Genomic DNA, 26,419 nt, shown 5'->3' with positions numbered 1-26,419 from the left:
TATACAAAAGACAATATGGGAGGGACTGACACTTTACAAATACTCTGGTTTACATGTTCATATGCAGCATCATGTGGTTTAATTTTTCATAAGGACTCTCAATCAAAACCTGCTTCAGTGGTCTGCCTTGTATGTATGATGAACTTCTTTCGCACCATGTAGCCAACCGAGCTAATCGGAGGTGCGGGGAAGGACAACATAAGTAAAACTATATCCTTGATCAGATGCTTTGTCCCCTCTTGTACTGCATCTTAAGATATTATTTAGACCCTTTCTAAGTATAGAGAAAATAACTTTCACTTTATTTATAAATTTGCTAGAAATGTGCAGAAAAAGCCTTATTTCTAACACGGGTACCAGGACACTGGCTACGAATGGGAGAGTGCAAGGCAAGGCAGTGATCGGGCAGGTGCGGCCGTGCCTTGCGAATGATTACTTGGTAGAGCTCCCGAATCTTGATCTGCACAGCGGCGCTGCAGCCAGACTTGAGCACCTGGAGGGCAGTCGTCATGAGCTCGTGCTTGCGCCCTGTGCGGCTCCGCCCTATGTAGCCCAGCAGAACCTGCAGCTCCGACACCCTGAAGCTCATCACCATGTGCTGCCGGCCCCAATACGCCGGCGTGTGGTGTCGGAAGGAGAAGGAGAGGTCGGTGGGTGGGAGTGTGGGGGGGCATGGGGGGGAAGGGGCATGGGGGGGGGCATGCGAGGTATGGTGCGACAGACGGGGCAGAGGTGCCCGACGGCCGTGTGTCAGTGTATGTGTCAGGTGTGGTGTTGAGGTGTGTGCATGTATGCCATTAGATGTGCATGCAAAATGATGCGTAAATTCAAATGTCCAATGTCTATATTTCCCTAAACCCCAACCATAAAACGATCCAACCGTTGCTTTCCATTCTATTAACTTATTGCTCCTCCTCTCCACTCTTATTCAATGAGTTTGTCACTAGTGTGTACAAGAATACACTGAGCTTTAAATGTTTCCTAATTCTTAAATACCTTCTTGTCTCGCACCAATTGAATATATGTACACGATATCAGCCTACTGTACAACACTGAGAATGTAGTATTTTTTTGTAGGGCAGTACCATAACAAATTGAGCCACTTTGCGAGAAAGTGGACGTTAAATAGTCTGTGACAATTACTAAAAATAGGTTCCTGTGTGCTATTGTAGCCAAAATCCAATATGTGAAAATGATGCCACATTTAATATTTAAACAAAATAGAAACTGTGTCAACACCACTAAATATATAGTCCACACTTGCAAAAGAGATAATCTAAACAGACCGTCATACATTTAGATGCATCACAGCAGTACATATACAGAAACGTAAACATATGCACAGCATGCAAAACTACACGTACACAGCACATATACATAGTACATGTCATGCACAGTACACTCAACAGCTCTTCATAACATGCACATACACGATTTGTTCACACACTTATCAGACATGAATTGGATGACCCTCAGCCACGAACGCCAAATTCTAACATATTTTTCACAACATTCTACGAATTCCACATTTGGCCTGTGTATGTGGTATGGGTACAATGTAGAAATACACCACCGACACAAGTATACGTACTGTACACACACTACACACGAAACACATACGTGGAACCTACCGCACAAACACAACACCTTATATACAGAAAATACAGCGTACAACACATATCTCAGTACTTACACCATAGTACACTAACAGCACAAAGATGCCATTTAAAAGTACATACATAGCACATTATAAATATTCTACAATGTTTTAAAATCTGAATATTTATTTATCTTCGAGAAATCCGATGAGCTATTAAGTTCTTTTTCACAGATGTCCAATAGGGGCATGTCAGAAAGTTACAACAACAAAAAACGATAGAAGTGCAAAGTGTTTGTAGATTTACACAACACATACACCTCCAGTCTAAAATAAAGATTCTCATTCTGATAGAGGCCGACCGAAATTAGGTTTCGGTTTCGGCTCCGAAAGTTGGCAAATGGCCTCTTTCGGCATACTTTCGGTTTCGGCCGAAAGTAAATTTTTAACTTTCGGTCTGGTTTTGGCCGAATCTGATATTGACTTTCGGTCGTGATTCGTCAACCGAAGATCTATTTTTAGAATATAACGCTAGTGCTACGTCTATCACTCTGCCTATCGGCCAGTCAGTCGGCGCTAAGCAATCCTATGCGATAGGCTGCAAACACACGTCAGCAGCAGCAGCTTGGGAGCGAGGTTACAGCCGCAACCATGGTCTGCTAATGTATATACGACCGGTCAACAGACTGCATCTCCATCCGTGGGTAGAGTCTCTTTGGCGGGACGACAAAAAAGTGCCTCTGTTGTCTGTTCCCAGCCGCCTGTCCGCCTTGGCTTATGTGTTATGTTTGCTTCAGTCTACACGCGTGTTGATACCGAGATTCGAAGTCTGACAATTAGAGGCTGACCGAAATTCGGTTTCGGTTTCGGCGCTGAAAGTTGGAAAATGGCTTCTTTCGGCATAGTTTCTGTTTCGGCCGAAGCCAAAAAGTGAACTTTCGGTTTACTTTCTGTTTCGGCCTAAAGTCTATTTTTAACTTTCGGTTTCAGCCGGAAGTCAATTTTTAACTTTCGGTTTCAGCCGAAAGCCAATTTTTAGCTTTCGGTCTGGTTTCGTTTTCGGCCGAAACCAGAAATTCAGTTTCGGTCGGCCTCTACATTCTGATATAGGTAAACCTCAACAAACGCGGGGGTTATGATCCTGGAAAATGCTGTGTTGGGCATAATCACGTTCAACAAAAACGTTTTAGGGAAATAGGGTTGCGTACCTGGGTCCGACATTATCACCCCCTCCCTCTTTGTTTTACTCGCGCTCCACGATTTTCCCCCATTATTGTAATAAAGTATGCCGAGTCGCTATCCATTTCTTGTGTGTACACTTGCAATATCACCTCAACACTGAACCCCCGTCTCCTTCCTCTTCCCGCACCGCATACTCAAAGCCCAACGTTTACCCCCGACAATGAATTGCCAGCCCGACGCTCGCCCCTGATACTGAATCCCCGAACCTCACTCCCCATTCGTCCATATCTCGATAAACCAATCAACGCCCGAGTTTGGCGTCTGTCCGGATAGCTCAGCCTGGCTCGATGCGTGCGGCAGTGTTGATAATGTGCGTTGTTGCCCATGTGCGTGTCAAGTATCTTCTTTTGTCGTGTGGCTGCTGATGAAGATGCAACAACTACCATTTAATATTCAAATGGTCAAGCCAGATAATCGCGTCAAGTGCAGCAGAGTGTATCATTGCTGTCATGACTCCTTTGTATGCGTGGATTGGGCATTGCGTCGTTATATGTTGTATGGTCTGATCTGGATGACCAGAGTGTACACTTACACGGGAGAGTTTTTATTTTCTATTTGTGCATCGGTAACCATATCTGCCATGATTTGTGCGTATGCGGTTTAGCGTGGACCATGAGCTTCGTGAAAGATCAAAACCAGGGATCTTCTGCATTGGTTTGTTGAATATGTTACATTAGCACACAAAAACCATAAACGGTAAATAAATCACTCACAATCTATTAATTCACAACTGACGGTGCGCAGATGAGAATCTTATCAGCGTCAAACATTGCCGAGCCGAAACACGCGTTTGATAAAACCACGTTGATATTCTTTGGTTATTTCGGTAAAGTCACGTAGATAGAAAAAAAACACTAATGTAGACTGTAGCCTGGTTCTTAATCTGAGTGTACTGGCAGGCTATAATGTAGACTGGCCTGGTTATTAAGCTTGGTGAGTGTACTGGCAGTCTATAATGTAGACTGTAGCAATGGTTATTAATATTTTTTCTTTTTATTTACTTTCTTTTTATTATTATTTTTCTATCTACGTGACTTTACCGAAAGAACCAAAAAATATGAATTCGTGCAGTCACGAAAGTTAAGTAAAAAAAATAAAACCACGTTGGTTAAGGTTTTCCCGTACAGTACACACCATTTTAAAACTCCACATCCACAGCACATCGATAGGCAACAACATTATTAGAGTACACTTACACAGCACACATACCATATAAACAGTACATACACACAGGATATAGATACCGTATAAAAGGTGCACATACACAGCACACATACATTTCAAGAGTTCTCACCGAGCACGATTCCATATGACCAGTGCAAACACCAGTGCACAGAAACAATATATACCTACCATACAATATAAATTGCATTTATAAAGCATCTCAAAGCCATGCCTTATCAACATATAATACATTTTAAGACACGCACTGACAGCTGGAAGACGTGCACTAGATGTCTTAAAAGAGCGCAGTATGTACCGAATTTCCTCCATAATATAGGATTTTTGGGTTAGATCACATAAATATAAATGTGTCGTTAAACCCGCCACCACCCGACACAGCCAATTAATAAGGTTTGTCACGTGAACAGAACCTGCCAATTCGTTACTAGTACAGTACAACGGTGTTTGAGAGCAAATCCACATTTACAATCTGAGGATGACGTTTCGCCAGTAATAACAACTAGCATCATCAGGCGGCCAGCCAGATTTGTGGAGAAATCCTCCTGTTTCGTTGCTTAAATATATCCCGTTTCAATTCTCCCCTTAGACATTTAGTCCTTGGGCCAGACCAGATATCGGTACCACCTAAGGTGGCAAAACTTCAATGGTGCCATTTTATTTGTTACACTACCAGAAGTAAAATAATACATAACCTTTCCAAATGAGCAGCTATAAAAATTTTCTCGCAGGAAACCTGTTTTTGCACCTATCGCAAACACGTGCCTATTTGCCCGGACGTTACAAATAAAACATTCCAACACCTCTGCTGTTAATTAAGACAATAATTTCCAAAATGGATGTTTGGCCCCAAGGCATATATTTCATACATATTCTTGCATTTATTCACGCTTGTTCTTCAATTTCAGTGATTTAGTTAAATCTGGAATAGATTGGCACTATCTGTTTTCCTTCTGTTTCTAGCAGCTTGTTTGAGATGGTGATCATTTACTGGCAGGTGAGGCAAGTACTGGTGGTTCTGTATTATTTCTGTTCAGTAAAGATATCTAAATTGCTAACTTTACCCTCAATGTATTGTTAATGTATCTGTTAAGATTATTAGTTAAGGCCACATACTATAGGCAAAAATATAAAATGTTTAGTTTGTAAATTTTTATATATTTTTATATTTTGCTTCTATAAATTGTAAACTTTGATAACATGCACACAATTATTACCAATATCTTTGTAAAATCATAAAAACTAACTATTTATATTTTATAATTTTTTTATAGTTTTTTAGCATCTTTCATCGCGATTTGTCTCCGCATTTTAAGAAATAACCTAGTTGAATTGCATATCATTGAAAAGCTTGTACTCTGGAGCAGATATCTATCTTAGTCATATATGGCTATTTACTTTGCTGTCATGGGAAAAAGCGGAAGAACACAAGTATAACTCTAAAATCTTATTGCGACTACCATCATAATGCCAGAACTGGAATTTTTCATTTTCTTAAAATGACTTAATGCATGCCGAGTTTGAAAACTCATGTGTCATAATAGGTAAAGCCACATAATTATACATACTACTTCCTACTTGGAATAGCTATAAATGTTAAGAGGGATTTTTTATATCTTTTGTCATTTTCATTTTATGTGGTATCATCTAAAAAAATTGGCGAAAATATTGTTTTTTACACGTGTCAAGTGTATTTTAACATAATTAACTGAAAGAATAATATTTTGACAAAAGCGTCTGTAGATACCAAGCAATTAGTTATTGATCACGTTAAAAAAAAACAAAAGTTCTGACTTAATCTACTAAGTCAATATCGTGTTTTTACCTAATATGTAAATTTGTGCATATTTAATGAGATTACACATAATATGCATAAATTAATGGGGGGAAAGTCACAATACAAAAAAATAATTATGTTTTTGTGTATATTCATCTGGCAATTTTTTCTCATTCTGATAAAAGGACAGGAATTATTTTTGGCTATTCGCCTGTAGTACCTCCCCTTAATTTAGTAAAGATTAGTTAAGATTAATTTTACCCTTCATCAATGTTAGTTTTGCTTTTGGGTTGTAACTCTCTGCTGCCGTCAATGTGTAACCAAAGTACTGACAGATTAATTCATTTTTTGCATCAAAGTAATGATTTCTGATTGTACAGTATGGTGCAGGTGAAAACTGACTGAATATGGCCACCACTGAACAAGCAGGTAACAACCCACTATCAATGGTTGGAGGGCATCTTCCACTGTTCTGATGATACAGATAAGCTGATGTCACCACAAAGTGTTGACTCCTGGAGAACTCTGCTCAGGGCAGCTCAGATATGAAATCATGCACCAGTTTTGGAATTGGCAAAAGACATTCCTGAGGGACAGATTCCAGATATTTACTACCACAGAAAGTGTCGCAGTATCTTCACTATGAAGAAAGTTCTTGATGACATCCTTGCAAAAGAAAAGCAAAAGTGGCAGTGGCTCTGCTGAAGAGAAATAATCGAAGAGAACAGCTCGACATGCCCCAAGTATGTCTAGAACTTATGACGCAGAGTGCATATTTTGTCAGAAAACCAACAAATATGCCAAGGGAAAGAATACGAGAGAAGTACTGGTACAGTGTCGAGAACTGAGAGCTGATGCAAAGATCAGCAGTGTATCCACAAATACAACGGACAGCAGAATCCTTGCCATTGTGAGTATAGACCTTGTAGCAGCTGAAGGGCACTACCACAGGTCATGCTATAGACTGTACCCCAAAGAGAGGGGTTTCCAAAGAAGAGGTTGCCAGCAATGAAGATAATGATGCTGCAGCCCAGTACGAAGCTGCTGTGAATCAGTCATACAATAGCTGTTCCTGTTGATCAGGATGGAGCTGTTTGGCAATCAAGTGATGACAATGACTGATCTCACTTCTAGACTGGTTGCTTCAATGAACTCCCGAGGCATTGTCCAAGTCAAGGAATCAACCAAGAAGCACATAAGGCAGGGGTGTCCAAACTTTTTGCAAAGAGGGCCAAATTTGATCAAGTGCAGATGCCCGGGGGCCAATAGCTCCTTCCGACATTTTTACCACAAAAGTTACGTGAAAACACACCGTTATAAAACAATTATCATGGTCACAATTACCTTTATTTTTCAAATGACAATGAAACCATATATAAGCCGCTCAGGCAGACGTGAACAACTCTAAATACACAATTCTGCCTTTCATTCAGTCAGATAACATTAAACAAACTGTATAGAATACCTTAAATTTCCATGAGTTAAATGAATTTGCCTCATGAACATTTTAAACATGAGTTATAAGTAATGCAAAGTGGTCTGTTATCATTAAACTTTAAAACAAGTTAATTTTGTCTTTTACAAGATCTTTCAGAAAGCAAGAGTTTGTGTCACATCTACAGATACATAACATCAACAGTTATAACCAAATCTTATTCAAGAGTTTAATAAAAACAAGTGCTATAAGTCCAAGTGCATTAGTGTGCTTTAGGCTTTTCACTGTTAATAGTGACAGATGTTACCGTTAAAAACACTCAATTTCAGATTGATCAAGGAACAGATAACTTTCTGACACTAATGAGAAGGGTGATACTGAGATCTAGATTTCAGTAAAGAGACCAGGTCAGGCTTGAGGGCAGTGGTTGAGATGCATAAAATGCCACGCAATTTGGAGTCACTCATCCTTGACCGAAATCGTTTCTTATTTAAGTTCATGACTGAGAATGTTTGCTCACACAAATATGTAGAGCCGAATAACATCAGCATTTTCTTAGCGAATGACCGCATTTCTGTAAACCTGCTTTTGTCCAGCTGCCGGTAAAAGTCAACAAGAGAACACTGCTGGTGTTTCCCGCGGCACTCATCGTCAAACTGCAGCTCAATGAGCTCCAGATGCAGCTGTGGAGGAGCATCATCAGGGTCCACTGAGATGGGAGAAGAGAAAAGCAACATGTCCTTTTCAATAACTGCAAAGTCCCGAAAGCGTTTGTTAAATTACACAGAAAGAAATGCGATAGCTGTTGCATAACTCTTCATTTGCGCACCGATGTTGTCCTGTGAGAAACTGTCAATGACCTCTTTTAAAGCTGGGAAGTGCGCGGTGCAGGGCTCTGTTTGGGACAAGTGTCTTTGGAAAAGTTGCAGTTTGGTTCCAAAGGCCTTGTTGTGAGCATATAGCTGACTCACCACTGCATCTTTCCCTTGAAGATTAACATTCAGCGCATTCAGCCAGAGAGCATTAGAATGGTGCTGCGACCGTGTGGCAGAAAGAGGAATAACATCTTTAAAGTGTAATGATTTATTTATTCTGACAGAGCTAGCGAGCCATAAATAACACATTATAAGACCGAAGCTGCGGGCTGTATGAACTCTGACCGCGGGCCGTGATTGGCCCGCGGGCCGGAGTTTGGACATGCCTGACATAAGGCAAATGCTGGAGAATGCGTTTGCTGGAGCCTTGCACATCTACCCTGGTGGGAAAGGAAAACTCCTCTATCCAGATAACCTGTCCATGAGGGAACTTTCCAAAGAAAATCAGTCTCTCAAAAGGGAGCTGCAGACCCTGAAAAGTGTCGGTGCTCAAGATGTTATAGCCAAAGCCACATGATCCTGGTGGCTGAAAGCAGGAAGGTGAATATGAAGGATGTCCTTGCCCACCCACTGGGCCCACTGCCATGGGCAATGGCAAATGCTGATGGGTCCCTACGAAAAACAAACAATGCTGCACTTGCCAGAGAGCTTGAAAATAATGTGTCTCCTGCCGAAGACATCCCAACCCCATCTACTTCCATCATTGTTGGGATGAGCCTGGCCCAAAAAATGAATTGCAACAACAAAACCTTTGCACAGGCGGCAGAGTCAGCCTTGACCCAGGTCCTCCACGAGGGGGCACAGAGTGAGAGGATTGATGTTGTTTTTGATGTCTACTGACAGACTTCGATCAAAGATGCTGAACGACTGAACCAGGGAGCAGACACCACTCTCCAGTACAAGAACCTTGCAGGGGGACACCACGTTCAGCAATAGAGAAAATTCCTGTGCAGTCCCTCCAACAAGACCAGTCTCATTAAGTTTCTAGTGGAAGAGTGCAAACTCCCACGATACAAAGAGATGCTGCATGGCAAGGTGTTGTACATGACCTGAGGAAACCTGCTACAAGTTGACAGAAGATGAGTGTGAGGAAGTAACAGAGCTGCACTCCACACATGAAGATGCTGACACCCATCTGCTCCTGCGTGCATTGCATGCAGCAAATGTAGGCTCAAAGGCAGTTATCATCATGGCTGATGACACCGATGTCATGGTGCTTTGTCTTGGCTTCCAGGACATCACATGTCCTATCTACCAGAAGTGTGGGACATAGAACCGCGCACGGTTTGTCGATATCAGAAAACTGGCAATGTCACTTGGAGACAGCATCTGTGACAGCCTAATTGGCTGACACGCCTTCACAGGCTGCGACACTGTCAATGCATTCGCCGGTCGAGGAAAGCTGAATGCCCTGAAGATGGTGAGACACTTCCTGCCAAGAGACTTTTAGTCGACTGGGGCAGTCATGGAATGTAGGTGATGAGCTGTTCCATAAAACTGAGCAGTTCACCTTACACATGTATGTTGCTCATAGCAGCACTGGTGAGGTCAACAAACTGCGCTACCAGCTATTCTGCACCAAAAGGGGAGAAGTCGAGTCCAGCCAGCTGCCACCATGTAGAGACTGTCTCTTCATACATGTTCAACGAGCCAACTATCAGGCAGCAATCTGAAAGTGCTGTCTGTAGGCTAACCCTGTGGTTCCAAGCCCTACTGAATATGGATGGACAGACGATGATAGCAAGCTGGCCATTTACTGGATGCGCTCCCCACCCACACCAGAATCTGACTTTGAATTCGGGGAGTCAGATGACGAGATAGACGAGCAGTTTGATGAATGACACAGGGTGGTGATTCTAGTAGTCGTAGTATACATGATGCAGTGTGGTGATTCTGGACTTGGTTACCCTTGTACACACAGAGCTTGATAACAATAATGTAACCTTCTTCACATATACCCATCACTAAAGATATATGGGATTACATGTATCATTGACTAAGTATATGCGAATGTCAATGTTTATAATATTCAAGTAGTTCCTTACCTCACTATGGTATTCTTATTATCCTGTGTTTTACATTGTGTATTTAAACCAATAAAGAGCAGTTTGTGACCGAACTAGCTTTTGTCTAGGTCAGGGGTCCTCAAACTACGGCTCGCAGGCCACATGCGGCCCGACAAGGACATTTATCCGGCCCATGGTCACTAATTGGGCTGCGCTGGTGAGCACTAATTGGGCTGCGCTGGTGAGCACTAATTGGGCTGCGCTGGTGAGCACTCATTGGACTGCGGTGGTGGGCACTGATTGGGCTGCGGTGGCGAGCACTGATTTGACTGCGCTGGTGAGAACTGATTGAGCTGCGGCAGTGAGCACTGATTGAGCTGCGGCGGTGGGCACTCATTGGGCTGCGCTGGTGAATGGTTCAATGGGCCAATTGACTGGACTTGCCCCCCAGGCCTAAGGCTGCCAGCCCTCCCCTGGCTGCGCTTGACTGGCTCTCCCTCCCTCAGCTCCCTCACTTGCCCCTCGGCTCCACTCCCAGTGATATTCCTGTGTGCTGGGGATGTAGATCCCCAGCACACGCATCGCTGAGTAAATGATAGAGGGGTAATAACAGAGTGATCTCTGGAGGGGCTGCCTGCTGTTTTCCCGTGCTGGTCAGTGACAGACAGCCGAGGAGTAGGAAACCCAATTTAAATGACAGTAAGTGCATTTATATTCTGATTGCTATTCAGTTGCATGAGGTTATATGTTGTATGTTGTGTAAGCCCCGGTTCATACTGTTGCGATATCTGAGCAGTGCGAGTTCAGCCATATGCTTGTATGGCTGAACTTGCATTAGATTCGGAAGAAAAAAGGCACATGTGCCTTCTTTTTTCCTGCAGTGGAATCGGATCGCATGGGTCTTCTCCCCCATACGATCAGATTCCTATGCGAGTTCGCAGATCGCACTGCGATCTGTGAACAAAACTGCAGGTGTAATTAACTTTTTAATGGCACCCGCACTAGTGTGAGCCTGGGGTAAAAGCGGAGTTCCCCCAATCAGACTGCATTGATGGGCAGTGCAGTCTGTATGTCTCTGTGTGGGCAAAGTTATTGTTGTTATATTGTTTTTGTAGCACTGTATATATATTGGTATTTTACTAATAGCAATTTTTACTCCCTAGGAAACAATGATGTCAAGAAAGAGAAAAATTGACTCGGAGTGTAGGATATTCAAAGAACAGTGGACTTATGATTACTTTTTCATGCAGTACAAGGAAAGAGCTGTGTGTCTGATATGCCAGAATATAGTGTCTGTGTTCAAAGAATACAATTTACGTCGACACTATGAAACTCAACATAAAGATAAATATGATTGTTTGGTCGGAGAAGTGAGAAAATATAAAATATTAAAACTGAAAAATACATTAACTCAGCAAAATACTTTTGTGAAGCAGAAGCAGCTAAATATTTCATCACTGCGAGCAAGTTTTCAAGTTGCCAAGCTAATAGCGTGCACTGGCAGACCATTCGTGGAGGGAGAATTTGTTAAAGAATGCCTTCTTTCTGTTGCCAAAGAGATGTGTCCAGAGAAGGCCGATTTATTTAGTACAGTGAGTCTTTCAGGACCTACAATTACACGGAGGATTGAAGAAATGGGAGACAATTTGCATCAGCATTTGCAAAACTCCACAAAAAAACTTTCCTATTTTTCCTTGGCACTCGACGAAAGCAATGATGTTCGTGATTCTGCACAACTTCTAATTTTTATTCGTGGGACGAATGACTATTTCGAAGTCACAGAAGAGCTTGCTGCACTGCAAAGCATCAAAGGAACAACTACAGGAGAGAATATCTATGAAAAGGTTTGCCAAACTGTGAATGGTTTGGAGCTGAACTGGGCTAAACTAGCCAGTGTGACAACTGATGGTGCTCCTAGCATGGTGGGGTCTAAGAAAGGAGTAATTGCTCGCATTAACCAAGAGATGGACAAACATAACCATTCTCATCCAATAGCCATACACTGCCTCATCCACCAACAAGCGCTGTGTAGTAAATCACTGAAGTGGGACTGTTATGAAAATTGTGGTATCTTGTGTTAAATTCATTAGAGCTCATGCACTAAACCACAAACAATTTCAGAAAGTTCTGTCTGAGCTAAATGTTGACTATGAAGATGTTCTGTACCACACAGAAGTCCGTTGGCTGAGTCGAGGGAGAGTTTTGAAACGTTTCTATGACTTACTTCCACAGATTACAGCTTTTCTGCTTTCAAAAAACAAAGAAGTACCAGAGCTCAATGATGCAGAATGGAAATGGCACCTTGCCTTTCTGACAGATGTAAGAGCTACTCAACAGTTTCAATGTGCAACTTCAAGGAAAGGGGAAGCTCATCTGTGATATGCAATCACATGTCAACGCATTTGAAGTAAAATTAGGCCTCCTCATCAAACAAGTGAAGGAGGAAAACTTCTGCCATCTCCCCACAACTCAAAATCTGTTAGCGGAAAAACCATTGGTTGCATTCCCAAACAAAACATGTGTGGATTCACTGGAAAACTTGCAAAAGGAGTTCCAATTTAGATTTAAAGAGCTTCATCTCCATGAACAGGACATACAGCTTTTCCGTAACCCATTTTCTATTGACATTGAAAATGTGGATACAATTTACCAAATGGAACTGGCTGAACTGCAGAATTGTGACTCTGAAAGACGCATTCAAGTCAAGTAGCCTTCATAATTTCTATGCATCTCTCCCCTCTGAGACATATCCTCATCTCAGGAACCATGCACTCAAAATGGCAACCATCTTTGGCAGCACTTATGTCTATGAACAGACTTTTTCCAGAATGAAACATTTGAAATCTCCAACCAGATCTAGACTAACGGATGCACACTTGCATCACTTGTTACGACTAGCAGTGACAAATATGGAACCGGACATTGACCATCTCATTAGCCAAAAGAAGGCCCACAGTTCCCATTGAAATACTGGCAAGTTTGTTGATTTAACTTTACTTGTTCTTCATTTTAAATATTGTATTTGTTCCCGTTTTGTTTCTTCACTTCAAAATAAGATATATGCAGTGTGCATAGGAATTTGTTCATAGTTTTTTTTAACTATAGTCCGGCCCTCCAACGGTCTGAGGGACAGTGAACTGGCCCCCTGTTTAAAAAGTTTGAGGACCCCTGGTCTAGGTAGTTTTTCAGTAATGCCCATTTCATCGTTCCGGACGCCTCTCATCGGGTATAAAAGTCATGGTAGCTACAACTAAGCTGCCACTCCGCAAAGGTTATCTTATCAGAATATGTCCAAACACATGGAGGATTACAAAAATAATTACGAGACTTTGCCACCTCAGGTGGTACCAATAAGTGATTTTCTTTTTGGTCTGGGCCCATGGACTAATCGGACAAGACGACAGCCCACTGACACGGTTGGACGGCCGGCTGGGCTATAATAGGGCCCAGATTATACAGCACCACCATGAACCGCGTTTGCCATCACCACCACCCGCAGTGTTGTCACCTCAGCAAGTTAACAAATCGGCAAGTTTTAACTCTTCGCCGCGCTAAAAAAAAAATTAAAACGCAGGTTCGCGGCCTACTCGGCCCGGCACAGCCTGCTCCTTCCACACAGCGACAAGAGCGAGGCCTCGGCCAACACCTGCTGCCTCACAGCGACAGAGCCGCCAAACATTGCTTTTTTTTCTCTTTGTCGCGCGCGTCTCGGAGAGATGAAAACAAGACAAGGAGTCCGCGAGGATAACGCGACACGCCCGGGGTGGGGGGGGGGCTCCAGGAGGGGTTTCGCGGCGCCGAGGAGACGCCGACGGTACCTTGAGCTCCGCCGTGTCGGCCATCTTCTTCCCTCCTCCGCCCTCGATCTCGCACCACGTGACGCGCGCCTCCACCAATCGCGCGCCGCCAACCGGCCTTGCCAGAGCAAAGGGAGTTTTTCCCTCCGTCGTTGGAGTGAGGGGCGGGGAATTAAGCCCGACTCTCACCAATCACCAAACTCACTTGACCTTTACCACTCGCCAGACACGCCTCGCCCCTTACCAATCTCAACAGACCTTTCCACTCATCAAACTCACCTGACCCCTCACCAGACCTTTAGGGGCCGTCCATAAATGATGTCACGCGATTTTGGACGATTTTTGACACCCCCCCCCTTCGTCACAAAAAGTCAGACCCCCCCTCAAATATAACGTCACAAAGCTCTGCCCCCCCCCCCCCCAAAATAAAACATGCTTCAAATCGATTTAAACTATTGTCATTGTAGTGCGTATTTAATGTGGCGCTGCACTCTGATGTTGTAGGAGAAAACATTTATTCAGTAGAACGTGTTGTCTATATTTATTTAAAGTTGCGCATTTGATGTGACGTCAGATTTCTCAAACCCCACCTCGTCACACATCGTCACAAATGTCTGACCCCCCCCCCTAGGTGCGTGACGTCATTTATGGACGGCCCCTTACCGCTCACCAAACTCACCTGACCCCTCACCAATCTCACCAGACCTTTACCACTCACCAGTGGCATCACTAGGGGGGTGCGGGGGGTGGGGGGGGTGCGGGGGATGGGGGGGGGCAGACCACACCGGGTGACACCATCAGAGGGGGTGACACCAAAATGACCGTCCATAACATTTTTGTGCAGTTTCGATTTAAAGCTTTCGTGACTGCAGGGATTCATCTTCTTGGTTCTTTCGGTAAAGTCACATAGAATGGAAATAATAAAATAATACAAATAAAACATAATAAAATAATTTTCACGACGTTTCGGCCACAACGCAAGCAGCCGTCCTCAGGTGAAGAACAGGTCTGTCGAGAAGACAGAGTCTGAATGACACACTCCAGGCTTGGAGCGACTATTTAAGCTGGGATGGAGGGGGGAAGGGGGCCTTGACAAAATAATTTGCATATCAAGAGGAATTTAGCATATTTATGGAAAATGCAGATATGCGATTAGTACTCCTTGTGAAATGCGTTGGAGGTTTGGCGGGGGGTTTAAAGTCATTATGCCCGTGCATTATGCAGGATTAACAGCATCAAAGGGAGGGGATAGGGGTAACATTAATAAAGGGAAGGAGTGTTAATAGTATGTAGCTGCAGTAACTAAAACACCACGTAAACAACTAAAGTATAAACTACATAGTATCATCAGTATACTAAATATACTCTCCAATAAGCTGAGCTACTAACAGTAAGTAATACATTACAATTCTATGTCGCAAAAATATAATATGCTTCCAGCTAAACTTTATTCTCTTACATCACACGAGTCTACACCGTACTATATACGACCATAGACAAACCCAACATTAAATTATATACACCACCCTATACCTTATACATTGTAATATTACACTATGTATTATTCTACCCACCCTAATGTATATCACACTACTGTATATTCACTATACAATTACGATACTATATATTACTTTGTACATTGTATTACACATTACAATTTAATACTTTTTATTATTATACAATCCGCTATACACTGTACCATTGACCGTCGCGTGAAAGATACTAAGAGGAAGCAACGAAATATGTCAATGGGAGAGTAGTGATTGGAAATTTGCAGCGGAGCAAAGAATCCATTCCCTGCGGAGAATACAAGATATATAGTCAATGCCAGTGAGTGGAACGCGGTCTGAAAGTCACCGTAAACGTGAACACAATCAGTTAAGATCCGAAATGGTTTATTACATCCTTCCAATGATTGCTGAGCCAGAATCCATCTTCTCGGTTGAAATTGTCTCTGTGTTTGTATATGTGGATCGCCTCATGAACGAATCTCTCATGGTAGCCAGATGGCTTGCAGAGAACCTCTGTCTTGGAGAAGTCAATATCATGTGAGCCCACTGAATTGTAAAAGTGATCTGCCACGGCTGAGGTGTTTGTCCTACCGTGTTTCAAGTCTGCTTTATGTTCACGGATGCGGTCCGAGACATGTCGTTTGGTTTATCCAATGTAACTGCTACCACAGAGGCAACTTAGTTTGTAGACGCCAGGGTACTGTATGTCTGGAGCCACATCTTTTACAGACCGGTCCAGATCACGTGACTTTACCGAAAAAAACAAAAAGATTTTTGCGCAGTGTTTCAACATAAATTAATTACTTTTAAAAAACTAATTCTTGCAGGTAGTTATAACAACAAAGACATTTTTCGTAAGCCCAATATACCTACAAGCAGAGCCGGCCCAGCCACTAAGCGACCCTTGCAATTGCAAAGGGCCCCGTGGCCAGCAGAGGGCCCTCTAGAGTCACTGCTAGCTAGTGGGTGAAAACAATCATACATCAAAGGGGCCTCCAACCAAATTTTGCTTAGGGCCCCCAAAGGTCTAGGGCCGGTTCTGCCTACAAGGCTAAAACTCTATGCTAATTAACTTTTTGAACCTTCTAATGCGCTCCGGTCAGAGCTGTCATTTTTACCCAACCACAATGACGCTTCGAGTCACGTGGTTTCGTTTGCACAAGCTACAAGCACGCGCTGTTGTTTTCGTCGCTGCTGGCGTTTTTATAGTCGCTGATTTTGACAAATTTTCTGGTGTTTAAGCGACAAAATTGTGGTAATTAGAATTTGTGAACCTATATGAATAACTTTTTTGAGAATGAAGTAGTAATTAAAGGAGAAGAATAAAAAAGGCTTCCGCTCAGTAACTAATAATGTTGTAACTAATAATGTTGTAATTCAATGTAGAAAGATTTAACAAAACATGTTGTTATTATATATAATTTAAGAGATATTACATTTAAGCAATTTACAACTATATCACTTGTTATTCTATGATTCAAATTGATAATAAACTTACATGAAGAACAATTATTGATTATATAACTCTTTGATAACTGAATAGAGAAATTGACAATTAAAAACATGAAGTGGGGGGAAATACTATGTTTCTTGATACGTGTTTAGAAATATAACTTGAATCTTTATAAAATATATAAATTCATTTTAGTCTTTTTTAAATTTTCTTTAAAAACATCACTTTTTTGCAAATATATCTGATTTCTCTAGCCCCGCCCACTCCAAGCACCTGTGGCTGCAGTGGTTCTGCCTTTGGCTGCAGTAGCTCTCTCGCTTTGTTTCTTCCTCAGCAGTCTGCCTGCTGTATTTGTTCACCTGAGGACGATTGCTTGTGTTGCGATCGAAACGTCGTGGTTTATTTTTTATTTTTCTATCTACGTGACTTTACAGAAAGAACCAAAGAATATGAATTCCTGCAGTCACGAAAGCTTTAAGTCAAGATTTAACCGCCTCTACGGGGAGGGTTTCCACACATCCATTAGATCTTTTAACAGACTCCGAAACAAGAGGGCTCATCTGATCGAGTCGCTCACTTCTCTGTGGAGATGCCGTGACACCAAGGTTATACCGATCGCCGTATTTTTGTTTGCATCCTGACCGCAAGTATTGTGGTTAATACAGACATAATTAGCCGAGGTATTCCCGGCTTTGCGATCTTGCATTTACTTGCAAATTCCATCTCTAGCCCCGCCCACTCCAAGCATTTTTAACCTTTGGTTGCAGTAGCCCTGCCTTTGGCTGCAGTAGCTCTCTCGCTATATTTCTTCCTCCGCAGTCTGCCTTCTGTATTTGTTCACCTGAGGACGATTGCTTGTGTTGCGATCGAAACGTCGTAGTTTTTTTCATCATTTTATTATTTTTCTATCTACGTGACTTTACCGAAAGAACCAAAGAATATTAATTCCTGCAGTCACGAAAGCTTGAAGTCATGATTTAATGTAGTTCTTAAATGTTTAGACTTTTTTGTTACTTCGAATTCTATTGTTTTCTTCCCGAATTTTGACTTTAACCACATGAAACTATGTAAAAGTACATTTAGGCTGTACGTATGATATTGTAATTTAAAGGTGTAAATTTAATTTTGCTAGTTGTTTACGTGACTACTATTGCCATTACACTCAGTGATATACGGGAATTACGATTTACGAATAGCATTAGTTTAAAAAAACATTACTAAGGATTCTGTATGGTCTGGTACGGGAGGATGTCCCTGGGGGGTAACACCATGAATTACCGCATTGGGTGACACCAACCCTAGTGACGCCACTGACACTCACCAAACTCACTTGACCCCTCCCCACCAGACCTTTACCACTCACCAAACTCACCTGACCCCCCCCATCAATCCCACCACTCACTTCATCCTCACAAAACTCACCCGACCGTCACCCCTCACCAAAGTCACCTGACCCTCCCTCATCAACACACCCGACCCTCAAAACTCACCAAACCCACCCCACTCACCACTCATCAAGTCTTAAATTTACCTGACCCTCACCACTTACCAGTCATCAGCTCACCTGACACTCACCAGTGTACATGTAGGTGTCGTTAAATTAAACAGGACCCTGCGGGGTGGGCTGGTAGGAACGAATAACCAAAGAATATAAACATAATGTATTATTACACTTGTTTAGCCAGGAAAGCCCCACTGAGTCTAAAGGTTTTTCTAGGGTCCTGCCAAGTGTTTGCAGTAGGGGGCGATGTTTCTACACCTAATCGGACGATACGAAGGGAGAGTTTGAGGCCTAGTTCTAGGCTTTAGGCCTAGCTGTAGGCTTTAGGCCGCTGTGAGTTAATTAGTAATTTAAATGTTTTAATTATTAATGTAAAAGCTTTAAATGTAAATGTTTCTATTTAAAAACATCAGGGAATGTAACATTGTTAAACATTAACTCCCTTTCACACATGCGGGGGTACCATATGAAGGGATAGTTTGAGGCCTAGTTCTAGGCTTTAGGCCTAGCTGTAGGCTTTAGGCGGCCGTGAGTTAATTTATAATTTAAATGTTTTTATTATTTATGTAAAAGCTTTACATTTAAATGTTTCTATTTAAAAGCATCAGGGAATGTAACATTGTTAAACATTAACTCCCTTGCACACAAGCGGGGGTACGATACGAAGGGAGAGTTTGAGGCGTAGTTCGAGGCTTTAGGCCTAGCTGTAGGCTTTAGGGCGCTGTGAGTTAAATTTGATAATTTAAAAGTTTTAATTAAAAGCTATCTGAGGGAATTATAAGGGAATGTTACACTTGTTTAGCCAGGAAAGCCTCATTAATTTAAATGTTTTAATTAAAAGCTATCTGAGGGAATTATAAGGGAATGTTACACTTGTTTAGCCAGGAAAGCGTCACTGAGTCTAAAGGTTTTTGTAGGGTCATGCCAAGTGTTTGCAGTAGGGGGCGATGTTGCTACACGGACGGACGATATAATCTGTTGTAGGCTGGTCCACTTCGTTCCTACCAGTATTATCAATTTACCTGCTAGGTGGTACCTTGTGTTGTGGGCGTGGTGTGGTGCCGTCACTCCTCACTGTGTGGTTGCCTTAAAGGGAAAATACTGTGTATCCAGTCCCGTATTTTAATACCACTATAATGAGGTGTATCATGGGGATGAAATCATTTTAAATATTAACCAGCCAGCAAAACGGTTGTCTACTATACTGTGGTATAGCATTGTACAGGGGGAGTTTCCAGCCCGGGTGAGTCTTGAACTTGGACTGCATTGCGTTGTCAGCAAAGCGTGTAATGAATACTCAGGGAGTGACTCCGTTCAGGCGCTACCCCGAACCCTTTCCATCTGCTAATGTTATCGTCTTCTCCGTCCTTTCTGGAACTTCCCCTCCACAGATCCCCTTCGTATCTCCTAACGGTTTCCCAACCGATCCCTTCATTTCCATTGGGCCCCCGCCCCCCCCCCCCCCGGGATTTTTCAAATGACCCTGATGACCAATCTGATGTAAATGGTTCTCCAACTTCAAATCGGATTGTGCATCCTAAACAAACTCACAATACATTATTTTATTATGTAAAATCATTTTATTATATGAATGGAGATTACGTTTAGTGATCCGAGTACAGAATGGGCATGGAAATGACAGCTCTCTCTTATCTCTACTGTACTCGGATACTGTACTTTTTTCGTGGAGTGACATGGAGACATTACTTGGCCAAAGTATCGTGGACAATTATTACCTGCCTGCAGGTGGCGCTGTGATCACACAAAACGCAGAGCCCATTTTGGCTGCCGCTACACACACGTGTTAAGTGACAGGTACACATTGATGAATTCATAAACGTCGTGTTCCAGAGTGTAAATCAGTACCACCTGAGGTGACATCACTGCAGCCGCACTGATGTCTTTACCTGAGCCATAAAACAAAATGGTGAGTTATTTGACAAGCTACACATCCGACAAAGGTGTTGCTTTTTTTCTTCACTGTATTCAAATCAAACTGATGACATTGTGGTGCTTTGGCATCTCATGTCGCTCTGATGAGTGAAAACACAAAATGTGCAACGTAATGGTGCATTGGTTTGTTGAATCTTCATTTTAACATGTAGGCCTTCGCGACCAATATTACTCTCCAACACATCGGTGTGTTGAAGTAGTAACTATTTGGCACATTTTATTTACGTGACAAACTTTAATCATTGGCTGTGTCGGGTGGTGGCGGGTTTAACGATGCATTTATATTTATGCGATTTAACCCAAACACCTTTATTATGCTTGCGTCTTCAGTTCACGATACGTGCATTAAAGCATACGTGTACGCATCCATAGTTTTTGACGTGTATACATCGTATGTAATGAGTTTAAATAACGTATATATGTTATATGACTATAGAGGCCAATGTTGAGCCCAACGCTGGCTGCCGATAATGACATTTTAAAACCACATGCAAACGGTGGCCCAACGGTAGCGTGTTTACTGGGTATACACACTGCACTAGTACCATTCACCACATTATATACTATATTTCAAACTAATAATCCATTCTTGAATAGCACGATGACCCTGAATTTCTACGTTTCATTGATGCACTCGGCGCAAGTTAATTGTTACATCCCTAATTAAGTGTTCTACTTTTTTACAAGGTCAAAATATTAAAGACTCAACACATTCGTCAGCAACACTGGAAACGTAAAAATGAGGAGACGTTTTGGGAATTGGCCCTTCTTTATAGAACAGTAAAATATAGTTTTTTTTATCTGCAACAGTTTCACGGACCACTTCCCGCAGGCCTATCAGACCACCATTAACCCATGGGATCACGTCCTGCGGGCCTTTCAGACCAAGAGTGGTCCACCGGACCACTTCCCCCGGGCGTTTCGGACCTCCAGTGATTCACGGGACCACTTCCCACTATTCTTTCAGACCACCAGTGGCCGACAGGACCACTTCCCACGGTTCTTTCAGACGACCAGTGGCCCACAGGACCATTTCCCCCAGGCCATTTATACCACCAGTAGCCCACGGGCCCACTTCCCACAGGATTTTCAGACTACCAGTGCTCCACAGGATCACTTCCCCCAGGCCTCTGAGACCACCAGTGGCCCACGGATCGCAATTGGGAACCACTGCTTCTAGAAACTGCAAAATTGTGAAGTGAAACGGTTGGGTAATGCACTTTAAAAAGGACTATGGAAAATGTAATCATGTGTTCACATTTGACACTAAGTGTTAATTGCACTGATGGTAGTTTTAAGATAATCATATGCAGTTGAGACGGAGATGGGGCCATAATCTGGATTTCACTTGTGGGTGTATTTCCTAAGTGTGGTCATCAAATTTGACGTCGTCCCAGACGTTTTCAACACGGGATTTGGCAGCGAGATCGGTGGATCACGCACATTTCATTGTACGCTACGACACTCCTAACCTGCTGTGCTGCAAGGTGGCCAGAAAATGGCAGTACCGAAAGTGGGTTTGTGTAACTATGTGCTCAGATTTTTTTACGTTATCACTTCGTTTACATGGCTGGTTTACTCGGGGTTTTGCAGTTTCTTGCCACGTGCAGAACACTCGTTACAAAAACAAAAATTGGCAAAACATCCCAATGCAGGATCCTCCTGAGAAAAAATCTTGAGATGTAGTCAGGCTCTACTGGGAAATTGATTGGCACCATTATGTAACAGATTTGGTAGCACCGCGTGACGGTGATTCATGCATCCACGTTTGAACACAACCAGGCAACCCACATAGCATGAGTGTGAAGCAAAATATAACGTTGCCTTAATAAATATCAACCAAAAAGTGATATATAAACACAGCTGCACAACGTTCCAAACCACATACAGTAAGTGCTTTGGCGGGATGTGTAATACAATAATTGGATGTCATGTGGGGGAGCAGGGAGGACACTTGGGGGTGGGGGGGATTGCTGCCTTCCTCAATCCGACCCCCACAGTGACTAGCCTATAACGGACGTGATAACACTATGTAACACCATTTTTGTTCCTGGGTAGTAAGTGTTATTTCGTAATTGCTTATGCCTAAAACGTAAAGAAAATGGCTATTATTCCCCACAAACTTTGTTTTTGTGACCAGAACAGTGATATTTTGAAATGTAACTATTTTCAATGAGAAAGCGGGCGAATCTGTCTTTGCGTTCACATAAAGTCATAAAAAACAACATATGAACAAAAATTAACATGTATTTATACTAAAGTAATAAAAAAAATTATACAAAAGTTTTAGAAGTGAGTCGTTTTTCGACATTTACGATTATACTGTAAATCACTTTCACAAATCAGCCCCCAAATGTAGTCTCCCATCATGTTCTCGTTATACTGTCCTTGGTAGCGGCGTTCAAAGTCCAGTATATCCTGGTTGGAAGCGCTCGCCTTGCTCCTCCAAGTACACTCCCATGTTCTCCTTGAATTTATCAAGATGAGCATCAAGGATATGGACTTTGAGGGACATCCTATAGCCCATTATGCCATAGTTCTTTACCCGAGTCTCAACCAGCTCCACATAGTTTTTGACCTTGTGATTACCCAGGAAGCCATGAACCACTGCGACAAAGCTGTTCCAAGCCACTTTCTCCTTACTAGTGAGCTTCTTGGGGAAATCATTGCACTCCAGGATCTTTTTTATCTGTGGTCCGACGAAGACACCGGCTTTGACCTTTGCCTCAGACAGCTTAGGGAAGAAGTCTTGAAGGCTGCCAACTCCTTATCTACAGCTCTGACAAATTGTTGCATAATGCCCACTTTGATGTGCAGTGGTGGCATCAGCACCTTCTGGGGGTCCACCAGTGGCTCCCACTTAACGTTGTTCCTCCCCACAGAGAACTCGGTCCGATGTGGCAAGTCCCACCTGTGGTAGTGCGCCTTGGTGTCTAAATCTTTTGTAGTCATTTTTGTATTACTTTAGTATAAATACATGTACTTTTTGATTCATATGTTGTTTTTTTCTGACTTTATGTGAACGAAAAGACACGAATTTGCCTGTTTTCTCATTGAAAATAGGTACATTTCAAAATATCACTGTCCTGGTCGCAAAATCAAAGTTTGTGGGGAATAATAGACATTCTCTGTACTTTTGAGGCATAAGCAATGAGGAAATAACACTTACTACCTAGGAAAAAAAAATCGTTATACAGTGTAATTAACCGGGTGACGAAGCTCACGGATCGCCCGCATCGCACCAGGTGCCATTAAAAGCAATGTGACATCTTTTCTTTTGGCTGGCCATCAAACAAAGATGGTCACCGCATCGCACGCTTTCAGATGCGCTTGTGCGGCCGTCTGGAACGCTCTTCCGATATTAGGAAGCCACTGGAACCATGCACTTTTGAAGCTCGATTGAAAATAATTTCTTTAGAACTGCATTTTGTGTTTAGTTTGTTTTCCTTCCCCCGCACCTCCGATTAGCACGGTTGGCTATGTACGGTGCAAAAGAAGTTCAACATACATACATACAACACGCGTGTCGGCTTTTGCGTCCAATGTTATGATTTGTAGTTGATGTTTGTTGGGTCGTCAGATCGCGAAGGTAAAATGTGTGTCCTACACCCTCATCCACCCGACAATGACAGTTATCAACGTTGTCACGTGATGAATAAACGTGGCAAATGTTATTACTGCTTCAGCATCATCACCACCGGCGGTGTGCTGTTGGGGAGCGATCCACAACAAACATACGTACACTATTGCGGCGTTCATGCGCGCGGTGGTGGCGGTGGCTATTTTTGAGTCGGCAGCGGTGTTTATACGGCCAGTGAACTCGCGCGTTCGGCCTCGTCAGGATGTTTAAGCCAGAATGTCACACTAGCACAACATATAATACCGGACGCCGTACAGTTCCATTGTTTTAATAATTTTTGCACTTAAAATAGGAAGCGCGCACCACGCCACATCAGCCTGAAGCTCCAGTGGAACGTTAACGACGCTCACAACAACGCAATAGTTCAGATGGGCGGCTGTGTGATGGAAACAGTTTACAGTAAGACCTGGTGAAGACCTCTGGTCGGAATCGTTGACCTAAACTTCGAAATTTTGCACCATTTGTTAAAGCTCGCGAAGTATCGTCACGAGCCATCGTGGTTGCTCCCACTACGTATCACTGAGTCAGATTCTGCAAATTAATCATCAGAACGTTGACCTTGCCCACCGAGGTTGCCTGTTTATTTGGATGACCCAAAATGTCTGTGACGACTCCGTGTTGTGTGTAAGTTTGATATTTCATTCTCGTTCCAAGTTTACATAAAATCCATACAATTTCAGATGTATATGTGAGACATTAGTGGAAGGCGCCTTACAAATAAATGTAAATTATTATTATCTATATTTCATATCGCATAAAAAAAGTACAGGTCATGGACACGTATCCAGATTTTCCGTTTCATGTACACACGGAACTCTGCTCTTCCGACCGAGAGGTCGACGCTCGACGTTTGGTTGCATTCTTTGTGGTTTTCCACGTAACAGGGTGGGCCGGGTAAAGGCTGTCATCTTCGACCCCATTTTGTGCTTGTCGGGGCGGCGAGGTGTCTTAATTGCCTCGCCCTCGGCGGCTTTGCTAATCCGTCACGCACGGCTGTGGTAACGGCGGCCTTAAGTTAAAGAACCGCAGGTTTAGAGTCCTCAGGTGGTGGGATGTTGGGGATAGGGGCGTCTTTTTTATTTACTGTCAAGTCACTGGGAAAACCCCCAGTGGTTTGCTTACTCGCCTTCGATTCGGTTCGCAAGTTCAATCCCTCCGCAAGCACGGTACTGCTATGGGCCGTTACCAAAAGACTGCATGTAGCGTGGACGGTCAGGAGCCTGTAATATCATGTACGAGCATAGCGTTTGCCAGCGGTGTGCCTCACATTTGCCGATTGCTAGAATTCGCCACAGTGGCGATCTTAAAATAAAAAAAATAAACAAGTGAGACTGCATTTTATTTTCTTGAATGATCGAGCCAAACAATGCAACTTCTTTTCAACCAAATATCCCATTATTGCACAATGGTCGACTGCTCACATCGTATTTCTCCACGTAGCCACACGATACAATAAAACCAAGAAACGGATTACGGAAAAATCGAAACCAAAGAAAGAGTCTTCACTGAAGTTGATGTTTTGTTGCTGTTACGTCACAGCGTTGCGAGTTACTCCTCCAACATAGCGATGCCTTCGAGACATCAGCTTGGCACTTGGCGCTGCAGAGCGGCGACCAACAAAACGCCCAGCAACTCACAAATGTTTTGATTTTGGAGGATGAGTGGTGTGGTTAGTCTCCACCGATATCTGGGTTGATTTCGCCAATTCCAATGGAGGGAAAATCGCGCCCCGACTTGAAGCCAAACCCACCCAGATCCACTGCAGTATTCCAGTCCGAGCGCCCTTTTCACTGGCGGCCAAATCTCCATGACACCGTTGTACAATGAACCCATTGCGTGGCACTGTAACGAAATAAATTGGCGATCTTTTTTTGTTCCTTACATTGTGTTTCAAAAACAAAACCCGTTAGCCTGATCTGCATATACATCTGCACTGCACTGGAAAATCACACGTGTCAACCCGTTTATCTCATGGAGTAGTGCTTTTTCAAAAGAGGCTCATGTGGAACGCTTGTTTCAAAAAAGTGAAATACTGTGGAATATATTAAATAGTGACGTGAATAGTACTTATCTGTGCATTCTGTCTTGCTATACCACTTGGAAATGTGTCAACCTCTTGAAACTGGCACAAGGCATGTTTGCGTAAAGATGGGAAGCTAAGCAGTGTCGGTGCCCAGCTGTCCTCTCATCTGCTTGTGCATTTTTTTTATTTGAATCTACCTGCGTGACAGGAGAGGTGGATCGAGAAGCTTGGCAAATGTGGGGTAGCAGAGGGGGCGGGGTGGGGCGCTGGGTGGTCTAAACATTTCAAGATTATTAAAGCTTATTGAACAAGGCCCTATGGTAATAAATAAATAACATCATCAATCTATTTTCTCTGGTAAATATCAATAAAACATAAATTTTTGTCCCCTCCTTGGATCCGCCACTGGGTAAACGTAATCTGAGCT

At 42.8% G+C, this 26,419-nt stretch overlaps 1 protein-coding gene across 6 annotated transcripts in view; it reads right to left on the bottom strand.

Moving 5' to 3' along the window:
• The window catches only part of LOC144731629 (E3 SUMO-protein ligase PIAS1-like), a 29,029-nt gene extending 14,982 nt beyond the window's left edge, over positions 1–14,047 (bottom strand). For 3 of the 6 annotated variants that reach the window (XM_078612827.1, XM_078612828.1, XM_078612833.1), the window contains exons 1-2: positions 13,933–14,047; positions 422–598 (exon numbers count right to left, since the gene is read on the bottom strand). In XM_078612827.1, coding sequence (XP_078468953.1) covers positions 422–598; positions 13,933–13,956 — 201 coding nt within the window. In that variant the 5' untranslated portion in view covers positions 13,957–14,047. The remainder of the gene's footprint in view (positions 1–421; positions 599–13,932) is intronic. The other 3 variants (XM_078612829.1, XM_078612830.1, XM_078612831.1) reach the window with 1 other exon arrangement.
• Positions 14,048–26,419: the final 12,372 nt, after the last annotated feature.

The sequence above is a fragment of the Lampetra planeri genome, chromosome 39 (genome assembly GCF_965212315.1).
Source record: "Lampetra planeri chromosome 39, kcLamPlan1.2.h2, whole genome shotgun sequence".
Classification (NCBI taxonomy): Eukaryota; Metazoa; Chordata; class Hyperoartia; order Petromyzontiformes; family Petromyzontidae; genus Lampetra; species Lampetra planeri.
Note: the sequence above shows the minus strand (reverse complement) of the source record. Positions and strands in the feature narration are given on the sequence as shown.